Source organism: Ctenopharyngodon idella, chromosome 8, assembly GCF_019924925.1.
Source record: "Ctenopharyngodon idella isolate HZGC_01 chromosome 8, HZGC01, whole genome shotgun sequence".
In the NCBI taxonomy this organism is placed as follows: domain Eukaryota; kingdom Metazoa; phylum Chordata; class Actinopteri; order Cypriniformes; family Xenocyprididae; genus Ctenopharyngodon; species Ctenopharyngodon idella.
In genome coordinates, this window is record NC_067227.1 from 8,710,738 (window position 1) to 8,737,974 (window position 27,237).

Here is a 27,237-nt window from a genome sequence, read left to right on the forward strand (position 1 = left end):
ATGAAGGCTATCAAATTCTTGCTCACTGAAACTCAAAAAAAACCAAAACACCATACTTAAAAATAAACTCAAGTTATCACCCATATTATAAACCACTAAGGGTACGTTTACATGACAATGATGTACTAAAAACAGAAAAGTTTTTCCTTGCATTTTTCACACGCAGACGACTTGTCAAAACAATTCTCGTTCACACAGATCTGTGAAAACGACTAAAAACGTATTTTATAGACTGAACACGTAATACCCCTGCGCATGTCAGTTTTCACAAATTTGTGTTTTTGTAGTTTATATACAGATGATAATGATATTGTTTTCAAAAACGTGCACTTTGAAACCTGTTTTCAAAAGTTTGCATCTTCAGGCCGCCAATATGCCATTGTCATGTAAATGAATGGCCAAAACACAAGTTTCCCATTTTTAGATGAAAACGGTGTTGTGTAAACGCCCCAGAGCTTGCCACCATAAAAATCATAAAACAGATTCCTAAAACAATTCTAAACTTTTATTTTCTAACAAGAGTGAAAAGAAACAAAGGCAACATTTAAATGAAAATGTTTATACACAAACTCACGACAATGCGTGTCTGCAATAGCAATACCAATAATAATAATATAATAATAATAGAATTATTAGAACCCCAGCAACAAAATAAGATGGAAATAAAGGGAGTTAAAGTGAGATTTGTACAGTTCTGTGGAGAGGAAGAGGGGTAGAGAGCAGGTAGCTTAAAAGAGTCAACAGTATCACTGAAAGGAAATGACAATGAAGACAGTAAAACTCAGAGGAAGAGGAAAAGAGAGAAAGGACTATGCAGTAACCTATCTTAGAAAAGTAGCACCAGAACGTAAATGCCTTTGTTTTTTCCATCACACTTTCAAAATATTGTACTAGTTTATTCACAATGTCGAGTCTCCATGACAAAATGTGGGACTCGGTACAAAAAGAATACAGGTGTCGTTGTGGCAGCAATACCAGTCCCCTGCTAAACGCCCCTCCTCTGCCTGGCCGTCAAGTGTGTGTGTGAATACCTGGACAAGTCGTATTATGCAGCACACGGCATTTGCGTTAAGAACAGTTTGGTACATCTATATTGTAAAGACAGCTTAACTGCAGGGCAAATCCCATTTTATCCCTCCTCTAAGGGAACGGAGATCTGCGGCCTGCATCAGTGAACTGTTCAGGATGAGGGGTGTGAACAGAGGCAAATGGGAAGAAACAGGAAAAAAAGTGCAGTGGTTAGTAGGGTGGGGAGCGTCCATTTGATGGGTTGAAAAGAAGAATTAATGTGAGCTTATTATGTGGGGAAATGAGCCTGAGCCCTGCGTTTTTCTGTCTCTGTGGTTCTCCTCTCAATCGCCATCTGCCCCTCCACAGCTTCAGGAAAACATCACAAGATCTGCAAGAGAAGAGCAAGTCTGTTTGTTTCTGACAGTTCTCATGAATAAAGCGTGAGCTTGAGACCAGTTCAATTTTGAGTGGGTACCTCTGTGTGGATCTGAGGGGGGTGTGAGACTGACAGGTTTCGTCTTCTTGCATTCCGAAGCCTCTGTGGATTTAGGCCCGCCTTCAGTTTTCTGGCTCTTTCTCTTCCTCTTGGAGTCTTTTGACTTGTTGCCACGACCTGAGCTTCTCTGCTCCTGCAGTTCAATCTGATTCACACAAAAAAAGTCAAGTCTGATTATGAGGGCCCAAAAATGGCAACAAAAAAGAAACATTTTTGAATAAAGACAAACAGAAAACAGTGCCTTGAGCAGCTTGAACATGATGATTTACAAATATCTACAATAGTGAATTCAACTGGTAGTTATATAGTGTTGCTTAATGCCAGGTACACTGCATGATTTTTCAAAGTCGGTGGGTCGCTGTTCTTCTCACACTGCACAACTGTCTGGGGTACCACCCAGTCTGGTCTACGTTTCATAAACAAACATATGTGAAAATTGATACAGGAAATAATGTAAGATAACACGCAAGACTGGATTTCTTTCTTAAAATTATGCACATAAGAAGCTCGTGATCCAAGTTATCCGTGTGCCGATTTGCAGTGACTAATAATAATTTAAAAAAAAGACTCCTCCCACTAAACTTACCCTCCATCTTCTGCTCTCATTGGCTGTAGGCCATCGCCGATGTAATTTCCAGTCAAAACACATTTCACACTGCATGACTCTGAGTCACTAAATATCCCATGGGCATCAGTGCATCTCTCAGAACTTGTCTTTGATCAATCATACACACTATGCGACTGTCACTCCCATGAACAAGCAACAATTTGCCTCTAATTTCGGGAATATGTCTGCTATTTTCACGAAACTGTCGGGGAGTGAAAAACAGGGCTACAATCATGCAGTGTTTCCTGCATAAGTATGGCAAGGTAACTGGAATTAAATATATTTGTCAATATGGACAACAGCGCTTTCAAACACACAGCCTTCACAAAACATGTCACATGACCTCAGAAAAATGAACAGAAAAATGCAAATCAACTTTGTCTAAGCAGAAATGCTAACGGTTCAAGTAGGTGACAATGTTAGGACAAGGTCTGATATCATTAAAAGTTCAGGGGCCAGTTGAATAAACATAGCCACTATGTTAAGACTGTCTTAAGAACTAGTTAGACAGATAATGCCTTGGCTAACTGCTAATTTGTCATTCTTTTTGGATTCAAATTAGACCAGTCTAGCTTTTTTATGTAACCGACTTAAAAGTTAGTAATATAATTTGTTCTTCAAGACTGGTCATAACTTTTTTAGGTTTAGTCTAATCAGTTCATGAAACTGGCCACAGGTCAGGAAAAGAAAATAAAAGTAAAAGAATAAAACAGGGCAGGAAAATAAATAAGGAAACAAAGGGGGAAAGAAATAAAAGAAATGGGACAGGAAAAAGAAAGGGAAAAGGAAATAAGACAAGGAACAAAAGAAAACAATGAAAGAAAAGAAAACAAATTGTAAGATTATGAAAATGATATATATGAAAAATATAAAGAAAAGGGGCTGTATTCACAAAACATCTTTAGGCTAAAAGTAGCTCCTAACTTGCTGATTTAGGAGAAACTCTTTTATAAAAAAAAAAATGGGTGTGTCAGTCCTAAATTTAGCACTCCAAAATTTTTGTTGTATTTCACAAAGAATTTTAACATTAAAACTAACTCCTAAATCTGTGAAACATTACCATGCGTTCACACCGCCGCTGGCAAGAGCGTCAAAATTCGGCTTGGCTGCCCTGCCAACAACGCTGTACTGTGCGTTCAAACCGCCGCCGGGCGGGAGGGTCAAAGTAAATGACAAGTTGTGGCAACCAATCGGAATCCTCTCAAGGGAGGACCTCTACATTCCGATTGGTTGCCGATGAACCGCGTCATAGCTCATTACCATAAAGTTGACCTGACTTCAACTCTCCTCGACGCTCTCACCGTCCAAGACGGGCTGCGCCGCTCTCGCCGGCTCACATTGAAAATGAATGACTTCCTGTCACTTTGACACTCTCACCGACGGCGGTGTGAATGCACAGTAAGGAGTAGTCAAGAGGACTCCTAAGTCACAAAGACCAAATCACAAACAATCCTAATGGCCTTTGCTCCCAATACGCCTCAGCAATCAACCCAAAGACACTGTACACTATTGCTGAGACAGGTGCTGAACTTTTTCTTCATAAATGCAACACGTATTTTGATTGATAGACTTGAATCTACGGTAAAACGCTAAAAAAATATATCTTCAATAAATAAATGTCTGATTACCTGTGGCAGTTGTTTTCACGAGTTTACACTTACAAATGATTGAATATGAATGATAGAGTAAAAAATATATATAATAAGCGTATTTGGCGTGCTGTCCAAGGGGGTCGAGGCCTCCGAGCTTGGAATTTAGCCCAAAACCCAGAGTTCTCCCCTGTATTCCCAGCTGAGAGTGAGGAATGGGGTGGCAGAAGGATGCAGAAAACTGTCGAGGTAACTATGTAAGTCGGCTCTCACCTGTGTATATATACCTCCTCTCGGGCTGATTAGATAGACCATTTGAACACGCTCCTCCAAAACTTTGTTTATAAAACATCATTTATCACTTGAATTCTGCAATCTCTTGAGATGCATCATGCAGACATGTGAGAGGTTGACAATTAGCTGAACATATACTAGTTTAGTTAGCGTACATTTTAAAACCTTTATTTGAATATAGCAACATGATACCTCATTCTACATGATTTCTATGACTCCTCCCCCATCAGCCAATCACTGTGTGCATAGTTAGTAAGCTACTTGACATCATCCATAGCAACGAGGTCAACCCTGCCCTCTCTCTTAGCTTAAGACTTCTCTCTATTCCTTAGTAAAAGTTGGTCGCAGCTTTGTGAATAGGTTAAGAGAAAACTCTTAGATAAGAACTTTTACTGCCATTTAGGAGAACTCTTAGTGGTAAGACAAAATGTTTTGTGAATACAGCCCCAGAAAAATGAAATGAAAGGAATAAGAGGAGGAGGAAAAAGAAATGGGAATGAAAGGAAAGGAAAGTGAAGTGAATTGGACAGGAAAAGGAAATTAATGAAAAAGGTAGTGCAATTAAATAGAAAATGAAATGAAAAGAATAGAAAAAGACTGGAAGTGGAAATAAAATGTAAAGGTAAGAAAAGGGGAAAGAAAAAAGAAATGAATAGGAAAAGAATAAGAAAAGAAACAGAAATAAAGAAATGACAGGGATAATAAAGGACAAAAAGAATGGAAGGAAAAAAGACAAAGGAAAAGATGAAAGGGCAAAGAAATGAAAATGAAAATAATGAATGGAAAGGGAAATGAAATGGAAAAGAAAAGGAAATGGTAAAGAAAAAAGGAAAGCTGCTGCCTGATGCAAATAACTATCACGGTATATTAAGCAGAAGTGTTCATCCCGAAATGTGGTAATTTGATTTCAATTAGTGATATTACATTCACTGCTTACAAATGTAACAAAAATGGTCTTTACAGCATAAATCTGGTGATCTGAAACTCTCCTCTCTCACCTGTATGAGCGTGTGCAGGGCATCATGGGGCGGCTGTGATGCCGCCTGTAGGATCCTATAAATGGTGTGTGTCTGGTCAAGCGTGACCTCCAGCAGGTCTCCTTCTAGCTGAAGCTCCTCCAGCTGTGCTCTGGTGGATGTGCTCAGTTCGATCACCGGCCCTTTAAGACATGGCACTAGTGACAACAGAGACTCCACCCCTAACAAGAGAGAAGAACCAATGGGTTAAAAATAAATTTAAGCAGCTTGATTATTCATATCAGGGAGGCTAGTAAACAAACAAACAAACCTGTAAAGTCATGAGTGCTTGACTTTCTGGCAATTCCATTCTCACAGCCAGACTGGACAGGAAGACGAAAAAGACATTTTACAAATATGTTTGTGTTTTTACATTTGTTTGATTTCTTAAATGTTACAACTGTACTTCCTTACCGGTGTACCATTAGCAGCCTTCTCTTCACTCTTTTTTGGCGAGTTCACTTCCTCCGTCAGATCGATAACACCATCTTCTGTTTCCTCCGAGTCAGACAGCACAATTACAGTATCCCCGTTCCATTTCTTTTTCTCCACTGGTTCTTCCTCTTTTATACTGACCATTTCCTCCTTCACTTGTTGCAATCTCTCTAGCGCCCTCTGTAATTCTGGAGCGTCTAGTGCCTGTTTGGCTCGACCCTGCCAGTTAATGGCTCTCTCTGTAAGACACTGTAACGCCTCTCCCTCTGGCAGGCGTACAGGTAACCTCTGCAGTGCCACCAGCAGGGCTAGAATGGTTTCTAGCCGTGGCCGCCGGGATCGTTGGCACCGCGGACAGAGGAAACGTGTATTCCAGTCCCACCAGCAGAGGGGCTTTGAAAGATGTGTGTCGGAGGAGCCCAGCAGTGGTGGAAAGGGCACACAACCTCCGTGGAACCAGTCTTTGCACAGATGGCACCGATGAAGCAAGGGGCGGGGCGGACCACTGCACACGCATACTGATTGGCTAGGGTTGAGGGAAGGGGTGGGGCCACCATTCAGCAGTACGGGACTGTCTGAGTTGAGGGGCGTGTCTGTCTCCATAGAGTCACTCTGTTTCCTTTCCATCTTGATGCCGTTCTGGTCACCGCTTGCTCCTTTTTCCACACCGGGTTTTGTTAAATTAACCTGCTGAAGGCGAAGAAGGGCCTCTTTCTCCAGACGCTCCCCCTCTTTGAATGCCATCACCTGATATTGATAACACAAGTCAGATATATATGCGAAACCTAATCAACTTACAATGCGATTGAGAAAAAAAATAAATAAATAAAAAATCTAGGGCTGTGTTTCAAAACCTAGTGAGCGGCCTCAGCATCCTAGATCTGAAAGTATACACACTTTGTCTTAAATTATTGCCAAACGAGGCATCTTGGAGGCAGCACAGTTAAGTTGCTTACCTTTTAGAATAACCATTGCATCTGAAGCATACTTATGATGCCTTAAAATACTGCCTCTGTAGCCAGCTCACTAGGTTTTAGAACAGAATGTTTGCCATACACTGAGTCAGACTAACTGGTAGTCTGATGTATGAACACACTCAAAAGGATTAAAACAGTTATGTGTAAACAGTAACTCACGATAGCTCCTGGGTCTCGAAGGTCCTGAGCAGTGAGGCCTAATACATTGACATCAGAATCTGCTTCAGTACCCAAAGAGTTCTCCTCCCTCTTCTTGCTCTTCTCAACACATGGGCACAAAACCTGCACAAAGGTGGGGTGTTGGGTGGGGTAAAACATGGTCAGGTAAAACTAAATACTGACTATTTAATAAAATACTGACTTTTTTACTTCAAGCTAAATTGAAGAAAGAATTGGTGTGATGTCATTTTGAAGAAAATCAGTCCAAAACAAAGTTTGTTTCAGTTTGCCAAAGCAACCTTTCCAGAAAAGTTTGCTCCAGGCTGGTAAACGTTTTAGCACTACTATTGGTCCATGGAAATTACGTAACAGGTAGGTGTGCTCTGGGTTTCCACTTTCTTTGACGTGGAAATCTACAGTTCATTTATTCTGTTTAGTCCGTTGAGGTCAGATGCCCGTCAATAAAAAAATATTAACACACTGGAGAGCTGCTTTATAGTAGAAATTGAAATAATTCTAATTGAATGCAGCACTGACAATGTTTTTTGTGTTTAATACTGTAAAGCTGTTACTTTAAAGGGTTAGTTCACCCAAAAATGAAAATTCTGCCATTAATTACTCACCCTCATGTCGTTCCAAACCCGTAAGACTATCTATCGTTCATCTTCGAATGCAAATTAAGATACTGTATGCGACGCATGCGTGTTGTGCAGACGTGAGAGCAGACGTTGTTGCGGGAGATTAATATTTTGTAAATTAAGTTGTAAAATGTGTGGGGGTTTTTTTGCGCAATCCAAGCACACGCGATGCTTCATAAAATTGAGGTGAAACCACTGGAGTCATATGGATTACTTAAATGATGTTTTTACTACCTTTCTGGGGCTTGAAATTGGTAGTTGCGTAGGCTGTGAATGGAGGGACAGAAAGCTCTCAGATTTCATTAAAAAGATCTTCATTTATGTTCCGAAGATGAGCAAATGTCTTACGAGTTTGGAACGATATGAGGGTGAGTAATTAATGACAGAATTTTAACTTTTGGGTGAACTAACCTTTTAAAGCAATCTATTGTATAAATTGCTGAATAAATAAACATGGCATGACTTGACTGGAGTGCCAAATTTGCAGTGATGATGCAAACATATCCACAACGCTATGATCAGATGCCTTCTTAACAGCCATTTTCTCACTGTCATTTTTATTAAATGTTTATTTTGCGATTGAATGGAAGGTACTCAGCACAAATGTGACCCTGGACCACAAAACCAGTCAAGTCACACGGGTATCTTTGTTGCAATAGCCAACAATACACTGTATGGGTGAATACAGTGGATATTAAGTAAAGATCATGGTCCATGAAGATATTTTGTACATTTCCTACCATAAATATCAAAAATGTATTTTTGTGAGTGCTAAGGACTTAATTTGGACAACTTTAAAGGTGATTTTCTCAATATTTTGATTGCACCCTCATGATTCCAGATTTTCAAATAGTTGTATCTCAGCCAAATATTGTCCTAACAAACCACACATAAATGGAAAGCTTATTTAATCAGCTTTCAGATGATGTATAAATCTCAATTTCAAAAACTTGACCCTTATGACTGGTTTTATGGTCCAGGGTCACAAATTTACACATTCATCCAAATGTCGTTCCCAGCAGCGCGGGTGGCATCGAGGTGTTCGCTAAAAGAATACCACTTCTCAGGCATTTCAAACTGCTTTTCACCCCTAAGCGAGGAACGAAAAGAACTTTGCCATGAATATATGAGGGCCTTTAGAAAGCATCAGCGTGTTCACCTCCAGCAGACTGTGCTGGCTGTTCTTCTTCAGGAAGGTTTTGCTGGCTTTCTCTCTCCATGAGTGAGCGCTGGCCACCTGCAGCTCCAGCTGCTTCAGCTCCTCCATCTTCACTGGCAGGTCCCGCCCAATGGCCACCAAACCTTCCAAGTCATCCAGACACGGGTAGTGCTCACCGTTCTTCTCCGCCAGAGATTAGAGACAGAAAACACATTCAAACTTGGGCCACAACCACCTTGGTCCGCAGTTTATCATAACTGGCTAAATAATTACCTGAATTTCCTCTAGATCCGTGACCCAAGCACGAGCTCGGCTCAAGCAGGCCTGCAGGGACAGGATGTTAGGCAGCTGCACTGGTATTAGCTGAGCCTCGTTCACAATAGCCTCCAGTGTTGACAAATGGTGTTTCTGCCTGCTCGTAAGAGACAATTGAGAGATGAAAATGGAGGCTTCATTGGTGTGGTGACATATTCCACCCTTCTCTTGAACCAGCTCACCTGTCTTCCAGACAGATCTGTGCCTTCTCCTCCCAGCGCTCGGCTATAGTCAGTAGCTCTTGCAGTTCAGCCATAGCAGTCTCCACTGATATGCTCTGTGGTACGTTACAACCTGCCTCCATTAAGTTCCTCAGCACAGCTAGAGTCACCTCGCTCCCCTCTGGCCCTAATGTTCGCCTGACCTCTCCCAGCCAGCGACCCTGCTCCTGCAGCCCGCTCAGGAGCTCACATGCCGGGGCAATAACGGGCAGCGATGCTCCCTCCTCCAGCAGGGCCTGGATCTCGGAGGCCGCGGGCAGAGGAGAGTCCTGCTTCCACTCGCCCTTGGTGCTGTCAACCAGAGCCTGAGCACGGGAATCAAACTCCTCTATCTTCTGCAATACCGCCTGGAAAAGAAGAGATGGTGGTTAGACTTTTAAACAGATGGCTGATGCACACTGCTGACACCTAATGTCGTTCGCTAGATCTCGACGCGACGTGGCGCCGCCCTCCCCCGATCAGGGAAGACGGGAGGCCTCTCCCAGATGGGGAGAAAGGGGGGGTTGGGACGGGGACACCGAACCGTCTGAGCTTAGGAGGACGGAGGGCCCCGCCAACATTTTATGTAACACGTCTTTGGCCTATTTTCCCTCCTCCTTACCTGCACTTCCTCCTGCTGTGTCATAACACATGGTAGGTTCTGCATGGTGTCCACCAAAGTCCTCAGCTCCTCCAGACTCATTCTACTGCTCTGGCTGTTGCTAAGGAGCTCTGTGCTCCTGCTCTCACACTTGCTTATGTCTGTGAGAACTGTGTTGAGGCGCTGGAGCAGCTCATTATTGGGGAACTTCTTGTCAGCTGCCTCTTCTTTCAGAACCTCCAGATCTTTAATGTCTGAAAAGAGAAGAATGAATTTGGGTTTTAGATGGATGTAAGAAGATCAGTCATAGTTAGTGGTTATCAAACTTTATTCCACAACAATGGACACTCCTAGTTTCTGTACATTAAGTTTAAGAAGTTTTAAGAGTTGAATGTGCTTCAGGGTTCCGCCTTTTTTTTTTTTTTTTTTAACCAAATGACTTTTCCAGGCAGAAACTGAGTAAATCTGAATTTAAAAAAAATAAATAAATAAATAAAATAAAATAAAATAATAATAATAATAATAAAAATAAAAAATAAAAAAATCCTAGTAAGACTTTTGTTCATCTTCAGAACACAAATGAAGATCTTTTTGATGAAATCTGAGCTTTCTGTCCCTCCATAGACAGCTATGCGACTACCACTTTGACGCTTCAAAAAGTTCATAAAGAGATCGTAAAATTAATCCATATGAATTGAGCGGTTTAGACTGAATTTAGGCTTTTATTCACATTTGAAGTGTCAACAGGTCAGTTGCGTAGCTGTCTATGGAGGGACAGAAAGCTCTCAGATTTCATCAAAAAGATCTTACATAACTAAAAAAAGTTGACATAACTAGAAAAAAAAAAAAAAAGTTGTTCGTTATAAATATGACCATAGTGTTTGAAGATTGTTAATTTACATGACTTTAAGTCTAGAAATCACACTTTTAATCATATATCCAGGTTTTCCAAGGCCCTGGTTCTTTAAAGAAAACAAACAAACAAACAAACAAACCATTGTTGAGGGGGTGAATTAAAGATATATCTTGATTTTTAGTTGTTTTAGCTTGTTTTAGCTTTTGTCGTCTCATTTTAAGTCTTCTTGAGGCCCCCTTGGACATTCTCCAGGCCGCTGGTTGAGAACCACTAATCTGTCTAATAGATGGTTTGACATACTGATTTTTTTATTTTTTTTTGTATGGACTTTGACCATTGCATTGTTTTGCACATTCTCAGAAGGACTAATAAGAACTATTCACAAATGCAGTTGTCAAAGAAAATGCAGTTACCTATTTTGTTGCCTTCTTCCTGTTCTAGGGCTTCCTTCACTCGGTTGGCCCATGAGTCAAAAGACTCAGCGCGAACTTTCAGCCGATGCAACATGGCCAAGAGTTCATCCAGAGTATAGCGATACCTTCAGAGAGGAGGTACAGAGAGCACATAAGACACTTTCTGCAAAACACATCTGTAACCAAGAACTCACAGACAAGCAGAGTACTGGTTTACCTGAGGTAGAGTTTTTCACTGGGGCAAGAGCAAAGGTCCTGTGCATGGTAGAGGCAAACAAGGCGCTCTGGACAGTTCGAACATGCCAGGGCCGAGAGGAAGCAGGTGGTCTTACATTTGTCACACTGCCTTTCATCATCAGGCAGTAACTCGAAGGCCTCCCTTTCAGCTTCCTTTATGCCCTGAGAGATGATACCACAATACAAAAATGCATTGTCAGCTTTTAAAAGGCCAGCAACTTAAAGTATTTGTTTGTTTGCAGCCGTTAGGTGTACTAAATCAGCATGACTTTTGGTCTGATTCAAAACCTAGCAAGATACCTACTGAGCATTTTGGGTAGGTTAATTATAAACAATGCAGGTTGTTTTTGAGCATTGTAACAAAATACAAAATAACAAAATACTTTGCAAGGCTGTGCATTCCACTGTGTGCATACACTAGTAAATGTGTTAAAAAAAAAAAAAAAGTATGCTCAGGGCTTTACCCTTTCCAGCAGGCTTTTACGTAGTTTCCTCTCCTCCTGTACAATGATGAACATCTCCCTGTGTGTGGCGGCTGCCAGGTTTAGATCCAGCTTCTCCGGGCAGGCCGCCATCTTGCAGGTGAGTTCCTCATGAGAGAACACACAGTAGCGTCTCAGCCGCCGGTAATGCTCGATACAAGAGCGCCCAGTGGGCAGCTAGCACAGAGACAGGAAGAGCAACAGCCTCAGTAACTCAGAACAGGTAAAGTATATTTAAAAATTAGTTCCTCAAAGTTCTAAATCAAGGTGCATTTATGTGTGCTGTATTTCTTTACCCAGTCTGCAGTGCAGAAGTTGACTGCTTCGGCAAAGTTATATCCCTGATTGAAACCGCTGTGATAAGCTCGTGGAAAAGTGATGACGAACTCCCCAGCACACTGATTGGTCCGAACCACCTGTCAGTCAAAAGACAAATTATGACTAATTTATAGTTTTCACATGATGTCACACCCTTATAGGAACGACCACCTGGAGGGAAAAGGTTTTTCTCCATTGCTCACAAGTTATTTTTACCGGGTTTGTACTAAGTATTAATGTAGTAAGACAGTGATATTAAAAGACCAAACTCAATATACACCTTATTAATGATGCATACTATGAACACAGAATATAAACAATGCAGTGTTTCTCATTAAGCGTCCATAGAAAACCATTATAAAGAAAAACCTCAACCATTTAGTGTTCATCTGTTCACTTGTATATAGTACGCATCATCAATAAGCTGTTTTGGTACATTAAGGCACTTCAAGTGTTTTCCATGTTAAGGAAAACGCTATTTTTAGTGATGGAAAATTGACAGGCTTGTGCTGCAGTTGTATGGATGTTTTGCCCTCCAGGTCTACGCGCCAGGTCTTTTGCCTGACCGAAAACAATGAATTGAGATCAGTGTTTTGAAGGCCCGTTCACACAAAGCATGACACATCAATGACACCACCAACAAAACTCTTCACACAGAACACACAAATTTTTGTGTGAACATTATATATATACACAGGTGCTGGTCATATAATTAGAATATCATCAAAAAGTTCATTTTTTTTATTATAAATTATTTTTAAAAATGAAACTTTCATATATTCTAGATTCCCTATATGTAAAGTAAAACATTTCAAAAGTTTTTTTTTTAAATTTTGATGATTAGAGCGTACAGCTCATGAAAGTCCAAAATCCAGTATTTCAAAATATTAGAATATTTCCTAAGATCAATCAAAAAATGGATTTGCAAAACAGAAAAGTTCAAGTTCTTTAAAGTATGTTCTTTTGTGCACTCAATACTTGATTGGCAGGACATATTACAGCAAATGACTTGCTCCTAGCACAAATTACTGCATCAGTGAAGTGTGGCATGGAAGTGATCAGCCTGTGGCACTGCTGAGGCACTATTGAGCCTTCAGATCATCTGTATATTGTTGGATCGACTGTTTCTCATCTTTCTCTTGAAAATATCCCATAGATTCAGGTCAGGCATATTGGCTGGCCAATAAAGCACAGTAATATCATGCTCAGCAAACCACTTGGAAGTGGTTTTTGCACTGTGGGCAGGTGCTAAAGTCCTGCTGGAAAAGGAAATCAGCATCTCCATAAAGCTTGTCAGCAGATGGAAGCATAAAGTGCTCCAAAATCTCCTGGAAGATGGCTGCATTGACTTTGCACTTGATAAAACACAATGGACCAACACCAGCAGACGTCACGGCCCCCCCAAATCATTATTGACTTCAGAAACTTCACACTAGACTTCAAGCAGCTTGGATTCTGTGCCTCTCCAGTCTTCCTTCATACTCTGGGACCATGATTTCAACATGAAATGCAAAATTTACTTTTATCTGAAAAGAGGACTTTCGACCACTGTTCACTGTCCAGTTCTTTTTCTCCTTAGCACAGGTAAGATGCTTCTGACGTTGTCTCTGGTTCAGAAGTGGCTTGGTAGTCCTTTTCCTGAAGATGTCTGAGTGTGGTGACTCTTGATGCGCTGACTCCGGCTTCATTCTACTCATTGTGAAGTTCTCCCAAGTGTTTGAATTGGCTTTACTTGACAGTATTCTCAAGCTTGCGGTCATCCCTGTTGCTTGTGCACCTTTGCCTACCCAATTTCTTCCTTCCAGTCAACTTTGCATTTAATATGCTTTGATATACACTCTGTAAACAGCTACCCCATTCAGTAATGACCTTCTGTGACTTACTCTCTTTGTGGAGGGTGTCAATGATTGTCTCCTGGACCATTGCCAAGTCAGCAGTCTTCCCCATTAGTGTGGTTTCAAAGAACAAAAGATACCCGGAATTTATACTGTAGGGATGGTCATTTAATGAAACTCAAATGTAAATATTCTAATATTTTGAGATACTGGATTTTGGACTTTCATGAGCTGTACGCTCTAATCAACAAATTTAAAAAAAAAAACTTTTGAAATGTTTTACTTTACATGTAGGGAATCTAGAATATATGAAAGTTTCATTTTTTTTAAATAATTTACAATAAAAAAATGAACTTTTTCACGATATTCTAACTATATGACCAGCACCTGTATATATCATATATATTGTACATATATTGTATATACTGACAGGCCATCAGGAAGCAGCAGTAAAAGACAAATTAATTTACCAAAAAGCAATTTTATAGAATTTCATAGTTTCTTCAGGCCTCGTGACACATTCTTAAATTAGTAGTGGCTTAATGATACAGCCTCATTACCTTAAATACACTAATGATAATGAGTTTGTGTGAGTGTTTGTGTTACAAACCGGCACTCCGTGATTCATGAGTATATTTGGGTTCATGATGGTGACTAGCTGGTGAAGCAGGTCTGGCTGGAACTCGAAGAGCTCAGGTGTGAGTTTCTTCATCACCTCCTCTAACTTCTCTGCAGCTGATGATGGCACACCATACCATGTTTTGGGCTCACCCCTAAAACAGAGAAACCAAAACCAACATTTTTCAATGTTGTTCGAGGTGCATCAGAAAGCATTTACATTACACAAACGATGTGGTCACTAAACACGTGCTTTCCCAACAAATTTTACTACTGAAATAGAAGACAAAGAAGTCAAAGTAGTGCAAGATATTTCAGGAAAATCAAATAAAGTTCAAATAAACTAAAGGACTGACAAAAGCAAATAAAGCAAATATTTGTTGTTAAAAAAGTGATAGTCAAATATTATTACAATTTAAAATAACGGTTTTCTATTTCACATTTTAAAATGTAATTTATTCCTGTGACAGCAAAGCTGCATTTTCAGCAGTCTTTAGTGTCACACGACCCTTCAGAAATCATTCTAATATGCTGCTTTGGTGCTCAAGAAACATTTCTTATTATCAATGTTGAAAACAGCTACTGCTACTTAATATTTTTGAGGAAACCAATACTTTTTTTTAGGATTCTTTGTTAATTAGAAAAGTACAAAAGAACAGCATTATTTGAAATAGAAATAAAAAAAAAAAAATAAAAAAAAAAATCTTATTGATGTCAAACATTCAAACAGTAGTGTATAATATTAAAGTGTTTATGAAACCGTGTACATTTACCAGAGCTTCTCCATTATAGGAGCCAAAAGATGTGACATAGTATATTACATAAAGCCTCTTTGTGCATTACCAGTGTAAATAGTTGATAGAGTAACTCCAGTGGTCCTCTATGTGCCAGCAGAAAGCGGAGAAAACCATGCCCACATACAGCCATGGCACCTTCATGCCCGAGATATCTGCATTAATGTGGCACAATACTGACTGCTCCAACACTGGCATAACGTTCAGATTCCAGCCGCTCCGGGCATATTCCTGCAATAGGAACAGGGTGGAGAGCTTAATTTGCTCTTCTTGACTAAAAACATGGAAAAATGAAAAGAGGGGGGAACAATAACAAACCTCTTCCTCATCTGATAAGTGTCTCTTGCCGTTGTTAACGGGAAAACCACTACCAAATTCTTTCGAGTGAATGTCTGCACCATATTCTACAGTTACGTCCTCTTCAATACTACTAACCAACCGCCAAAACTCCTTTTCAACCAGCTCTGTAGGAACCATCTATATATATAAAAAAAAAAAAAAACACACACAAATGAGTAAAGGACCAATTTAGTGTCAATAAAATGACTCATACTTGTGCATTAAGTGTCTGTGGTGTCTCAATATCGAGTAAAGGGAGGAAAAAACACTCACATGGACAGGCATGTTGAAGTAGTCAGCTTTAAAAGTGTCGGCCATCTCACCAAAGCTCTGTAACGTATACTCTCGCGTGGCCTGCTCAAAACCAAACGCCTCTGCTGGCTTTTTACACTCCTACACAGAGAAAACACACATTTAAAGTTGATCGCTATACCAAGAACAATAAGCAGCAAAAAATAACTCAACAGTCACTTAAAAGCTCCACAAACATATGCAATTGACTAAAACAGAATATCCTGTATATCACACCAGAATAAAGCAAGAATAAATTTCTGTCTGGTCTCTCTCACCTCTGCTACACATTTAGGACAGCGCCAGTTGCCCTTAGGTGGGTCTGTGAGAGGAGGTATCAGGCAGAACGTGTGATAATTATCATCGCACCCATCACAGAGCAGCAACTTCTCGTCCTCATCCCCACGTCCACACATCCGACATACAAACGAGTCCACCTGGTGAAGATTTCATTTAGTGCATGCAAAAGATAACATTCTTTAGTCTAAAGTTAGCAAAATCAAACACATTGGTTTATCTTGAAATAACATCTAGGTCACACTGGAAATGATCTAAATCAGTGGTTTTCAACTTGTGGGCTGCAGCCCCCCAGTGGGTTGCCACGATATTACAGAGGGGATGCTGCCATTTACTATTAATAAAAATAATAGATTTGTTAAAGGGGGGGTATAATGCTATTTCATGTATTCTGACTTATTTACACTGTTAAAGAGTTGGATTCTCATGCTAAACATGGCCAAAGTTTCAAAACACAAGTTGGATGAATGACGGAGTATTTCTGTGCGAAAAAATCTCTTCCAAATCCTTACAGGATTCGGGGTTTTTTTTTCGAGTATGGACCTGAGTGACGTCAATGGGGGCGGAATTCTTTGTACAGGCACTTCTCTTGGAAGGGCTCGCGCGCACACGTCGACCAGAGCGAGAGAGTAAGTGCACGCCCATCAACGCACGTTCGGGTTTAAAGAAGTCGTCGGCAGCGCTGCACAGGTCACAGGACTTAACGAAATCAACAATGTCACCAAAGAAGTGTTTTTGGTTGTGAGGGAAAGATAACCTTGCTTCTCAAAGAACCCAGCGTTAAGTAGAGCTGAGATTTTTGTGCTCACGCAATACATTGATGCGCTCTCAACATTTGTTATTAAAATAGCCATAGAAACTGATAGTTGCAATCACTTTTTTATTGGTTAAAATGAATGGAGAATATCTCGTGTTTTTCCGTGGCTGCTTGAACCCTCAGGATCGGCGCTTATGGTTTCATAAACAAGGCCCAGTTCCACACTGGATTTACAGATCGTTTGAAACTGAAAGATGGAGCGGTCACAGCAGTAATGGTCCCAGTCATTAATCGGAACCGCAGGTGGTGAGTAAAACTGCTTCAAATGTCTGTTTTGTTGGCAATAGGCGCCTAAGTGCATATAATGTAAACAACACGAACGTAACGAATTCATAAATTCGTTATTCATCATTTACTATACGCTATATTCATTACAGTGATTCAAAAGTTATCCAGGGATAATGTGATGGTGTATTGTGTGTGTTTAAATACATCTGTTTAGCTGACCATTGATAGCTTGCAGCTGATCTCTACACAAAAGTGTTACTGTGTATTCACTATTTAAGTTGTGTTAAAAATAAATCACCAATTTATCTACCACACTTTTGCTGCATACAGTTACTGTCGGCTACAACAGATTTAAACATGGATAAATGGTTAACAGCAGGGTTGCTGAAAATGACATATGCAGATGTTTCTTCATCTACAAGTAAGGATAAGTCTTCAGCAATGCCTGACATCAAAAAGACTAAAAATAAAGCTAAACGAAGAAAATACAGTAGTGACTACCCAGCGCTAGTCTTCACATGTGTAGGAGCGGAGAACAAGTGTGAAATGAAGCTTTACATTATTTAGCTTATTTTAGCTTTACTTTACTTTTTTTTTTTTTTTGTTTAGCTGTACACATTATTTTACCGGAATAAGCTTCACATTAAGCTGTGTGCATTTCACTCATTTGCAATCATTTCACACAATGCATGCTCGCTTTTCGCTTTCACTTTCGCCCGCAAATGTTTCTATTTACAACATGCTTTTGCAACATAGCCAAAGACATCTGTTGATCTCTTGAACGCTAATCAGAGGTGTTTAAGGTAGAATCCACTCAGCACTCAAAACGCCAGAGTTTTTGTTCAGTGCTGAGTTATATAAGCTCATGAATCGCCTCATTTTAACAAAAAGTATAGACGTGATGTAAAGAGATTTAATGTGCAGTGTAGACAGCTTCATTGACTAACAGCCATGTAAACGCTGCAAATGCGAAATTCACTAACCTACGTGAATAGTCATGTCTGTTAAAATTATTGCAGTGGGCTGCAGAAACGTACATGTTTGGTTGTGCGGACCATGAGCTGGAAAAGGTTGGGAACTGCTGGTCTAAATTATCACTACTCTTTGCGCAAAAGACTTACGTATGACATACTTCGCACACACTACATAGGATTACATATGCTAATTTGTCAGTCCGAATAAATCCAATCTGATATCAGATTCTGTTTCAGTCCTGTTTATAATGAACCCCAATCCGAATCACATATTTGTTTACATGTGCATTACATGTATTCCAAACAAAAATTCAGCCTAGTCACCGCATTCAGACCTGGATAAAGTCAGTGGAATATGACACATTCTTTTTAGATATGTAAGAAAAGCTTTTTAAGCAAATATATAGTAAATATTCAGTCTCCTTCACTGACCAGTTTGAAAGATGTAAACATAAACATATGTACTTTCATAAGATGTAAAACGTATGTAAACCTATGCAATACAAGGTATTTTTTCATCTGAATGAGAATTTAGTCAGATTAATTTGGATCAAGACTTCTCAGTCCCATCTTCTTTAACCATCAATCAAATTACTAACAGATTATTTGGTAGCATGTAATTGTAGCTACTGTTTCAGATGTCTCAGAACACAAAAAAAGTCAACTCTTAAGTCCACACGCCTCTCTTAAACTTACAAACTGTGGGTTATTGAGGTTGCGTCGGAGTCTCATGGTCATCTTAGTGCAGGGTTCATCGCCAGGGTCATTAGGATCGCCAATGTGACTTTTGTCATCATCAACATCCTCCTTGACGATGAGATTTGGGGGTGGAGGAGGAATGTCTGGGTCTGCTTTTGTGACCGGCGTCTCTCCTGGTTCATCCTTCACAGATGCAGAGGCAGCACTGTCCCGCACTATTACCGTCTGTGGCAGTTCATCTGAAGAAAGGGTTTAATTACTGCATATGCACATATACAAAGAACAAAATCATATATTTAGGGACTAAATTGCAGTTTAGCCATTACAATATGTTATGATTACCAAAATGTGTGTATCAGACAACTGCAGACACAAACCTTTCTTCCGTGTCTTGTCTCGAGGTACAAGACCCAGCCCCATCATTTTAGGTCCAGCCCCATAGATCTGTAGCTTTTTCAGCTCAGGGTTTTTTTCTATGTCTTCCTCTGTAGGCTCCGGCTAATGGATGCAAGTGAAAGACTGTAAGTGAACTACAGGGACAGAAGTGACGAAATATCTTGGGATGGTTTTTCTTACCCCTATGTTTATCACTAAAAGCCACAGTATAAAGCTTGTTTAGGATGGAACGTGACTTCCACTACACTAAACAGCTTTTTCCATGAGGGATCCCTGAGTGTTCATGCTATTAGGCTACTAACTTTCCACTACTATTCTCATTGCTGAAAAGCATCAGCAGGGTCGGCATAATCCTTTTTTCCCCAACTTTTCTTAAATAATTCTTCAAATATTTTGTTGCTCAAACTACAATTCAAAACTGAATGAAAACCACATATTTATCGATATAAAGCAAAAATGGTTGAGACAGCACTGCAGACTGATAAAGCAAAAGCAAACATGCATAAAGTTAGTTTTGTGCCAGACTTGACTGCTATCAAGAGAAAAAGCAAATATTTAACAATTTAAAAAATTAATACTGAATGGCATTTTTGAAAGTCTGTTATGAAATGATCGACTGCTGAAAGGGCTGGGCAATAAAGCTATGTCTTTATTTATGTTCAAAAAATATCTCTATATTTAAAAATGTGAAATACTCTAATATTTGAAATACTTTATTCAACCAGAGAAACACCAAAAAGCCCCTGTTGCCAAGTACATTAAATGTGTAATACAAGTAAAACTCCAGTCAAAATCTATATAAATGCAGATACACCAATTTTCCCTAAACAAAACAACATGTAGGTTAATAGTGCTGTTTATTTTTTTTAATGCTATTTACACAAACAACTAACAAATTAAATTTTAACAACAAAAAAAATGCCACACAGGGACTTGAGCAACAAAAAACTGGGCGACAACGCAAAACAAATCTTTGAGAATTGATTCCTAAATCTCTATTGAAAAGAACAATTTAAATTATTAATGAAAAAGAACTGAATGTACTTTAAGCTTAAATGAGATGCTATTAAAAACAACTTTCTTAAAGTTCTCATACTTGGAAAAACTTGTCTAATGACAGTCTAAGGTATTGCAATACTGATTATGTTGCTTAATTTTTACATCACCAGTAAAACCACAGCAAATATTTCATAAATCTTTAAAATGATCACCCAGCCCTAACTGCTAAATGCCTTGAGTATGCAGAAGCACATGGATGTAAGCATTACGACCAGATTAACATCAGTCACATCAATCACAATGTTTCTTTATGTTCCGTACCTGAAACCTGTGTCATTGTAAAGCAAAAACTACTAATTTTAGACTTGCGGCAAGATGAACACAATATGAACCAGCCATTAAGAGAACAGCAGTGACAACAGATTATAGCATATCATAGATTAGAAGTAATATGCAGCCCAAAGAGGGGCAACCAGTCCACCACCAAAGAGGAAACGTAAGCAAGCCAGCATTGCTAAAAGTGTGGCAAGACAAGTGAAGTGAAATGTGTTAGATGACTGTCAGACACTGAGGAAGATGGGAAGGACGCACATAGAGACGAGCAAAAGCAAGAACTGAAAGACGAGAAACAAGAGCTTCTACGTGAAATTAGACACCCAGCTAAGCGTGAACGACAGCAAGAGGTTGAACAAGGGTTTTTTTGAGAACATTAGCAAAAGAGAAAGTAAGTGAGGGATAGGGAGGAAAAGAAAGAACAGAGGGAGCGAGAGAGAGAGAGAGAGCGAGGCAGTACCGAGGAGATGTGTTGAGAGCCAGTTGTAAGAGGGTGGTGAGTTGGATCCTCTGGACCCTGCATGGGGAGACAACAACCAAAACAAAATGGATTCCAGAGAGAGACAGAAGGAAAAAACAACAACCATGTGCGACAGGACAGAGTCAATCAGGGGATAGTGACCTATTAAAAATGTGTATTTTTAATGTCTGAAGTGATTTAACTGTAAGCCAAAGGCATACTGTTTCAGACAGAATATTAAGGGAAAAATCAAATCATGTATAAAACTGTACAACTATACAGTTGCAACAGTTTTCTTTATTTGTTGTATTTGCACATGATTGTTCAAAGAATAACAAACTTAAACATTTATTTAAAATAACATGACAAATATTACATGTATACCAGCAGAAAGTTTGGACACACCTGCACATTCTTTAGTAAGACATTTTTAAATAATAGTAGAAAGTCTAAGAGTCTTATTTATGAAATAGTTGAAGTAGATGTATTATTTGAGCTTCTTTGACAGCCCTGCACACTCTGGACATTCTTTCACCCAACTTCATAAGGTGTGTGTCCTGGGATAATTTTATATTTATTAAAAAAGTACCAATGTTGGACACTTTTTTGACACTTTCTATGCACTCTACAGGGTCCCAATTACCTGTTATAAAATAATAATAAATAAGTTAAATTTTTAAAGAAATTCATATGTACGCATAACTATTTGTCAACATAACTCATTTGGAACATTCAAGCATAGGGCTTTACATCAAAAGATTTCTGTGAGAAAAATTCAATTAAGTGTGTCCAACTTTTTCCTGGTAGGGTATTTTAGTTCTTTTTCATGTTTGAACTGGGATGTAAACCAACAGTACAACTGTTTTAGACAAAATATTAAGAGTGGAGAAGGGACATGTGATTTAAGGGATGGGCGGCAGTCTCATGAAACAATTACAATTGTTTAGTGAATCAGAAATTAAGGCGACCACATTAGGTTTTCTCTCAACTCTAAACCTATAAAAATGTCTGCAGCTGATACTACAGATAAGTTTATTATCGCTAATGCTATGAATCCATTGACCAAGCTAATGTAATGGGCAGGCAAATTAAAAAGCCAAACACCCGCAAAATAAACGCTGGGAAAATGCTGCATCAATGGAAATTATTGGGATGAGAATTGCATTAATATGTAATGAAAATTTGTGGTTATGGCCAATGGTTTTAAAGAGACAAAGTGTAATGACAAATGAGAAGCAGAGAGTGATAGAAAGAAGAGAGAGGGATGAGGGCAAGATGGACACAATGCTTTTTTTTTTTTCACAGCACAGGGAGCAAAGCATGCTGGGAAGTGCCTTGAAAGCATGGTCAGTGCTGATCCAAAAGCGCTCATACATCTCAGAAAAACAGACAAAGCACATTCGGATGGATCCATTAAACCCTGGACAATCATACATCCATTAAAGGAAAAGGTTAAGGTCATCAGTATGCAACTTAAGATTACTAAAAATCAAGATTAGACTAGTTGGTTTTGGCACAATTTTAAAACATCTTTCTTCAAAAGATTTAAAAGTTAACCAACAAATTAACCCAGAAACATCACTCACCTCAGGCTGAAGGCGATTGGCTCGTCGTCCATAACTGCTCATCTTGGATGGCGGGACTGATTGGCGGAGAGGAATGGAGTGGGGTTTGTATTCCCGGTCTACCTCATCACTGTCATACGGCCTGGGTTTACATGGCTGGATATGCAGAACACATAAGTGTCAACCTTACACTCACAATAATAAGGGCTGCGACCACATTTATGTGAACCATATTCTGCTTAAGGCTTTATATTTGTAAAAGACATTGACTTGCACCACAAAATATTCCTCTGCACATTTAAGCATATTCAAATAAACTTGCACATGCATATTTTTCTCCTGTGATTCTCTACTGTAATTTTGGACAGTAGACAAATTACAAAATGTAGGTCATAACTTTTCTTTTAATGACTTTAAAAGTATGATTTTCAATAGCTTGATTTTTCAGAATGTGCGCATGTGTTCATAAAACAGCCCAAAAAAGGGTCAAACATTATACCGGTAAGCTGGCTCCAGACTGGAACATCTCAAATGGATAGACGATCCTCTCATAGTGTGACCTCAGGAGAGAGCCAATGTTTTTGCCAGGAGGATAACCGAGTTTCTGTGCCACACGTGCCCAGCGTCTCTCCTTACTCACCGCCTCAAAACCTCCTTCCTCTGTCACAATCTACCACACAGGACATACAGCATGTAAGTTATGGACTTTCATGAATACCAACCTTTATGTCTTTCCAGTTTATGCTGTTCTAAAGATTCTTGATATACTTAGGATGTGTTTACTTTAAAGTCTATAAAAGGCTAAAGTCCTGTTGACCATCTCCCATTTTGTTTTCCTATCAAGTTAAATTAACCAAATCTGTCAATTCCATAAAAGAATGCAGTATTGACCTTGGCCAAGCTGAACAGATCTAGAATACGTCGTTCTATGTTGGGGATCTTCAGAGAGGATCCTTGGATCTCCCAGAACTTGGCAATTCTGTCCAGATAATTGAGCTTCACTCTTGTCTCAGCCTGAGAAAAAAAACAGATGTGTTTCACTGCTTAGTCAACATAAGAACACGCTTCACGCTTCATGGAGTAAGACGGGTGGGTGACGAGTTCAACAGGATGCAGCTCTGACCTCGAGCTCATTGAGCCTCTGAATACGTGGTGTGAAATGGAAATTGTCCACCTCTACAGCAAATGGTGGCTGCCAGTCCTGTAAAAGAAAGAAAAGTCAGTTTAATTAACAAAATGTGAATATTTTCATAATGGCATAACCATAAAGGGATTGTTCACCCAAAAATGAAGAATTAAAGAATGATGGTACCCAAACAGTTTTATTAAGCACTGACTTCCATTCTAACTTGCTTTTCAAAATATCTTCTCAGAATATAGTCAGTCTTACAGGTTTGTAACAACATAAGGTTGAGTAAATAATAATTTACATTTTTGGCTGAACTATCCTTTTAAACATGTCGAAAAATAACTATCACATATTAGAAGAAAAATAGAAAGCATGAGATGATTACGGGTGGAGGGCGAATCTTGCATATTCCCGACTTTTCTGCTATCGGACGGATTTTGGCGATATATCCCAGTGGATCTGCAAACTCCTCCCATGACGGTTCAAACACTGGACATTCCGGCGGCGGAACAAACTCCTCCCCTCCATCCATCGCTCTGAAAACAAACAATTCAAGAAAACAAAATGCATAAGTTCACGTAAATCAAACACTACACCTTCTAAATCAAAAGCAAATCGAATCACATTGGTCTTCAACACAAGCAGAATGATTTTTTTTGGATAAAACAATCATATTCATCATTCTTGCTGTTACACTTAACTGAATGTGACCCTTTACACGCACCCTGAAATCATTTTAATAATGAGATCCCTTGTTTTTATTTACGTTTTTTTAGAAGTTTGTTAGTTCGTGTTTTCAAACAACACTATCATCCATGAAAACTTTTGATGTACAATTAAAAGTCAGAGTTCACCATATTGACACCATCTCTAGATCCATATATGGCCAGCACAAAAGCAAAATAAATCAAATTAAAGTAAAAAACACGGCGGAACAGGTTTTGCATCCAATAAACTGTACGCATTCACTGAACTAATCAGGAAGTTTAGCAGATAAAGGAAAAAACCCTTCCACAAGTACACTGAAGAACAGAAATTCATTTCCTAGAAGCATGTATAGAAATTCACCTTAATTTCTATTCTAATGAAACATCATATCATTTCTAACTTCAGAAATCCCCTGATTTTGACCTTGTCTTCCTCTCAATCTCAGACCAGACAAAATGGGGGATGGAGTGAAACATTGTTCATTTAGGCCTTGTCTGGAAGACATAAATAATCTATGCATATATACAGCCATTGTTTTCACCAGAAGTGTGCCTTATAAAACAGGAAAATGCCTTATATGACACAGGCCTTTAATTTACTACTTACTGCAAAACTATGTTTATACTGGTATCTTCCATGTTATGAAAACGACAACAAAAACGGATCACGTGACAAAAACGGTTCACACTTCATTTCCCAAGCTAATAATGACGACATTAACTTCTCGTTTTAACGGATTAATCATAATAAATGAATAATATGAACATATATAATAAAAACAACAACAGTATCTCGACCTGTCATGCTCAAATGATGTTTGATTCAGATTATATAAAGTTTATATATTAAATCAGATAGATGTATTTGACAATGGCGTGACAGACGCCGAGTTAGAAATAAAATAATGGTGGCAGTGGCTCTCAAAACCCAGTTAGCTGTCTACCTAGTCAAGAGACATTAGAATTAGACAAAAACACATTAAAAAGGGCACACATAACGGTCAAAACTGCTTTCTAGGGTACACAGCTCACCAGGGTTTGAGACAGCCATAATCCCAAATTTCCTGTAGCTTTAGCCTGCTAACCGGCCTCAACTCGCGTGAGATTTGATAAAAGCTTTTAAATTCACTGTTAATAGTAAGCGGACCAAGAATGTGGTGAATAGACACTTTTAAGACTTATCCGTGAACATTATGTGTACTTGAGATTTGCTTAGAAAGCACTTTTATACAAGTAGCTGGTTAGCTGTCCGGCTAATGATCAAAACAATAAAGCCTCACCATCCGTGTGTCAGCGGAGCCACGACAAATCCAACAAACGATTAATTTGACGTTAAAGGTATAACGAACCTCAACATGTCCCACAGTATGAAGACTTAAATAGATTATAAATCCAGTGCCAGGGCCAAACATAAGGACTAAATCCCAAGAAATGGCTGAGTTGTGGAAACGCACACCAGGTGAAGACACTTTAGTTGTCTTGGGTCGCAGGTATATGATGTGTGACATTTAAATGGATCATCTGATCGTCTATACCAGGTAAAACATAAACACTTGCGCTAAATCAATATAAATTTAGCCATCAGTGCAGGTTGAATTTGAACACCACAGTCTTACATTTTTTTTGCACTTGGTCTGAGTTCTTCTTATTCTTCGGTGTCGCCTGAGCCGGTGTGTTTTATTATTTGTGTCTTTCGGGGTCTTGTATGATGGTGATCACGGGGTCTATTGTTCGGTAGAGGGTCAATCTCTGGGTGGCAGTGGCTCTGCGGCCTCCTCGATCAGCCCATCCCAGCACACACACAAATACATACACTCACATACACACTCTCTCGGTCGGTTAGAGGGATGATGATCGCGGAGATCTTCTTTTCTGCTGACTCCTGAACGTCCCGTGTAAGTTGACGTTTTCTTTATAATGACCGTTTCGAGCGCGTGCACAAAATACACGTTGTTTCCAATGTTTTCTTTCCTCGTCACCTATCCACCGTTCATCCTGTCTAAACTACACGCCATCTTGGTTTCATCACGACCTAAGCACAACTCTCTAAAGATCCATTGATCTCAGTTGGGAAAACACGCACTTGACTGGATGCGAGCACGGTCTCATCCCTCCACGCTTCTAGTTACATGTAAACTAGTCCCCTGGACTCGTCCGATTTAATGCAGTATGACGTAAATTATCGTGCTGGATATAACGGCAAATGCCTGTTGATTTCACAAGTATATTAAAAGTGGACTATAAATTATATAATTCGAATTGTGAATAGTTGTGTGGTGTACAAGTGATGCAGGTAGAAGAGCGGACGTGACGCGGAGTGATATTTCACCTCTTTCTTGGAGAAGTAGTTCCAGTGAGTAAAATTTGCGCAGAAGAGGTCAAGCGATGTGTGCTAAAAACAAATTGGATAGCGACAACTAGTGGCAAATCGTCAAAATAACTCATCCATTTAAAGGGATAGTAAATTATGTCATCATTTACTAGTTTGTGGGTTGGGTGGAGTTTTACTTTAGTTTGTGGGTTGGGTTGAATTTTCTTGGTTTCTCATAATACATAATACAGTCAGTTGAATCAGATAGTAACGTTACATAGGCTAATTCAAATTATGTTTATTACTCAAACTACATATTTTTTCTTCTTCTAAATATTACTTGTCTACATTACGTACATGTCTGTTGTATACTTTAATAATATCAATAACAATAATGATAATATGAATAAAATGTAATATTAATTAGGTTATTCACAATATGAATATTAAATGGGTTTTGAACATTTTCTTTTTTACTGTTTTGATAAATATTTATGTAAGATATCCATGTAAGATCAGGTCTGTACAATATTTACCCATCTAAAACTTAAATGTATCAACAGAAATAGGATTAGAACTGTGGAAATGCAATTTGCACAACAATAAAATGATTGAATGTTTAATAGAACACTGATTTGCTTT

General features: G+C 39.1%; 1 protein-coding gene across 6 annotated transcripts; it reads right to left on the reverse strand.

Annotated features, from left to right (window-relative positions):
* Positions 1 to 483: 483 nt before the first annotated feature.
* Positions 484 to 26,403, reverse strand: kdm5c (lysine (K)-specific demethylase 5C). Of its 6 annotated transcripts, XM_051902638.1 has the most exons (28): positions 25,634 to 25,652; positions 23,963 to 24,113; positions 23,572 to 23,649; positions 23,340 to 23,462; positions 22,948 to 23,118; positions 22,470 to 22,604; positions 20,884 to 20,940; positions 19,073 to 19,193; positions 18,693 to 18,934; positions 15,959 to 16,117; positions 15,663 to 15,782; positions 15,369 to 15,527; positions 15,100 to 15,281; positions 14,249 to 14,411; positions 11,782 to 11,901; positions 11,468 to 11,662; positions 10,984 to 11,165; positions 10,767 to 10,891; positions 9,519 to 9,751; positions 8,879 to 9,264; positions 8,655 to 8,793; positions 8,382 to 8,561; positions 6,585 to 6,707; positions 5,428 to 6,195; positions 5,285 to 5,336; positions 4,996 to 5,195; positions 1,487 to 1,652; positions 484 to 1,399 (listed from the first exon to the last, which is right to left on the reverse strand). In XM_051902638.1, the coding sequence occupies exons 1-28, from the start codon at positions 25,639 to 25,641 to the stop codon at positions 1,380 to 1,382; spliced, it is 4,758 nt and encodes a 1,585-aa protein (XP_051758598.1). In that variant the 5' UTR covers positions 25,642 to 25,652; the 3' UTR covers positions 484 to 1,379. The 6 variants fall into 6 exon arrangements, with proteins under 6 accessions (XP_051758598.1, XP_051758595.1, XP_051758596.1 ...); XM_051902635.1 differs by lacking the exon at positions 25,634 to 25,652 and adding an exon at positions 25,901 to 26,403 and having other exon boundaries at positions 15,100 to 15,527; XM_051902636.1 differs by having other exon boundaries at positions 15,100 to 15,527; positions 25,565 to 25,713.
* Between the last annotated feature and the right edge of the window lie 834 nt (positions 26,404 to 27,237).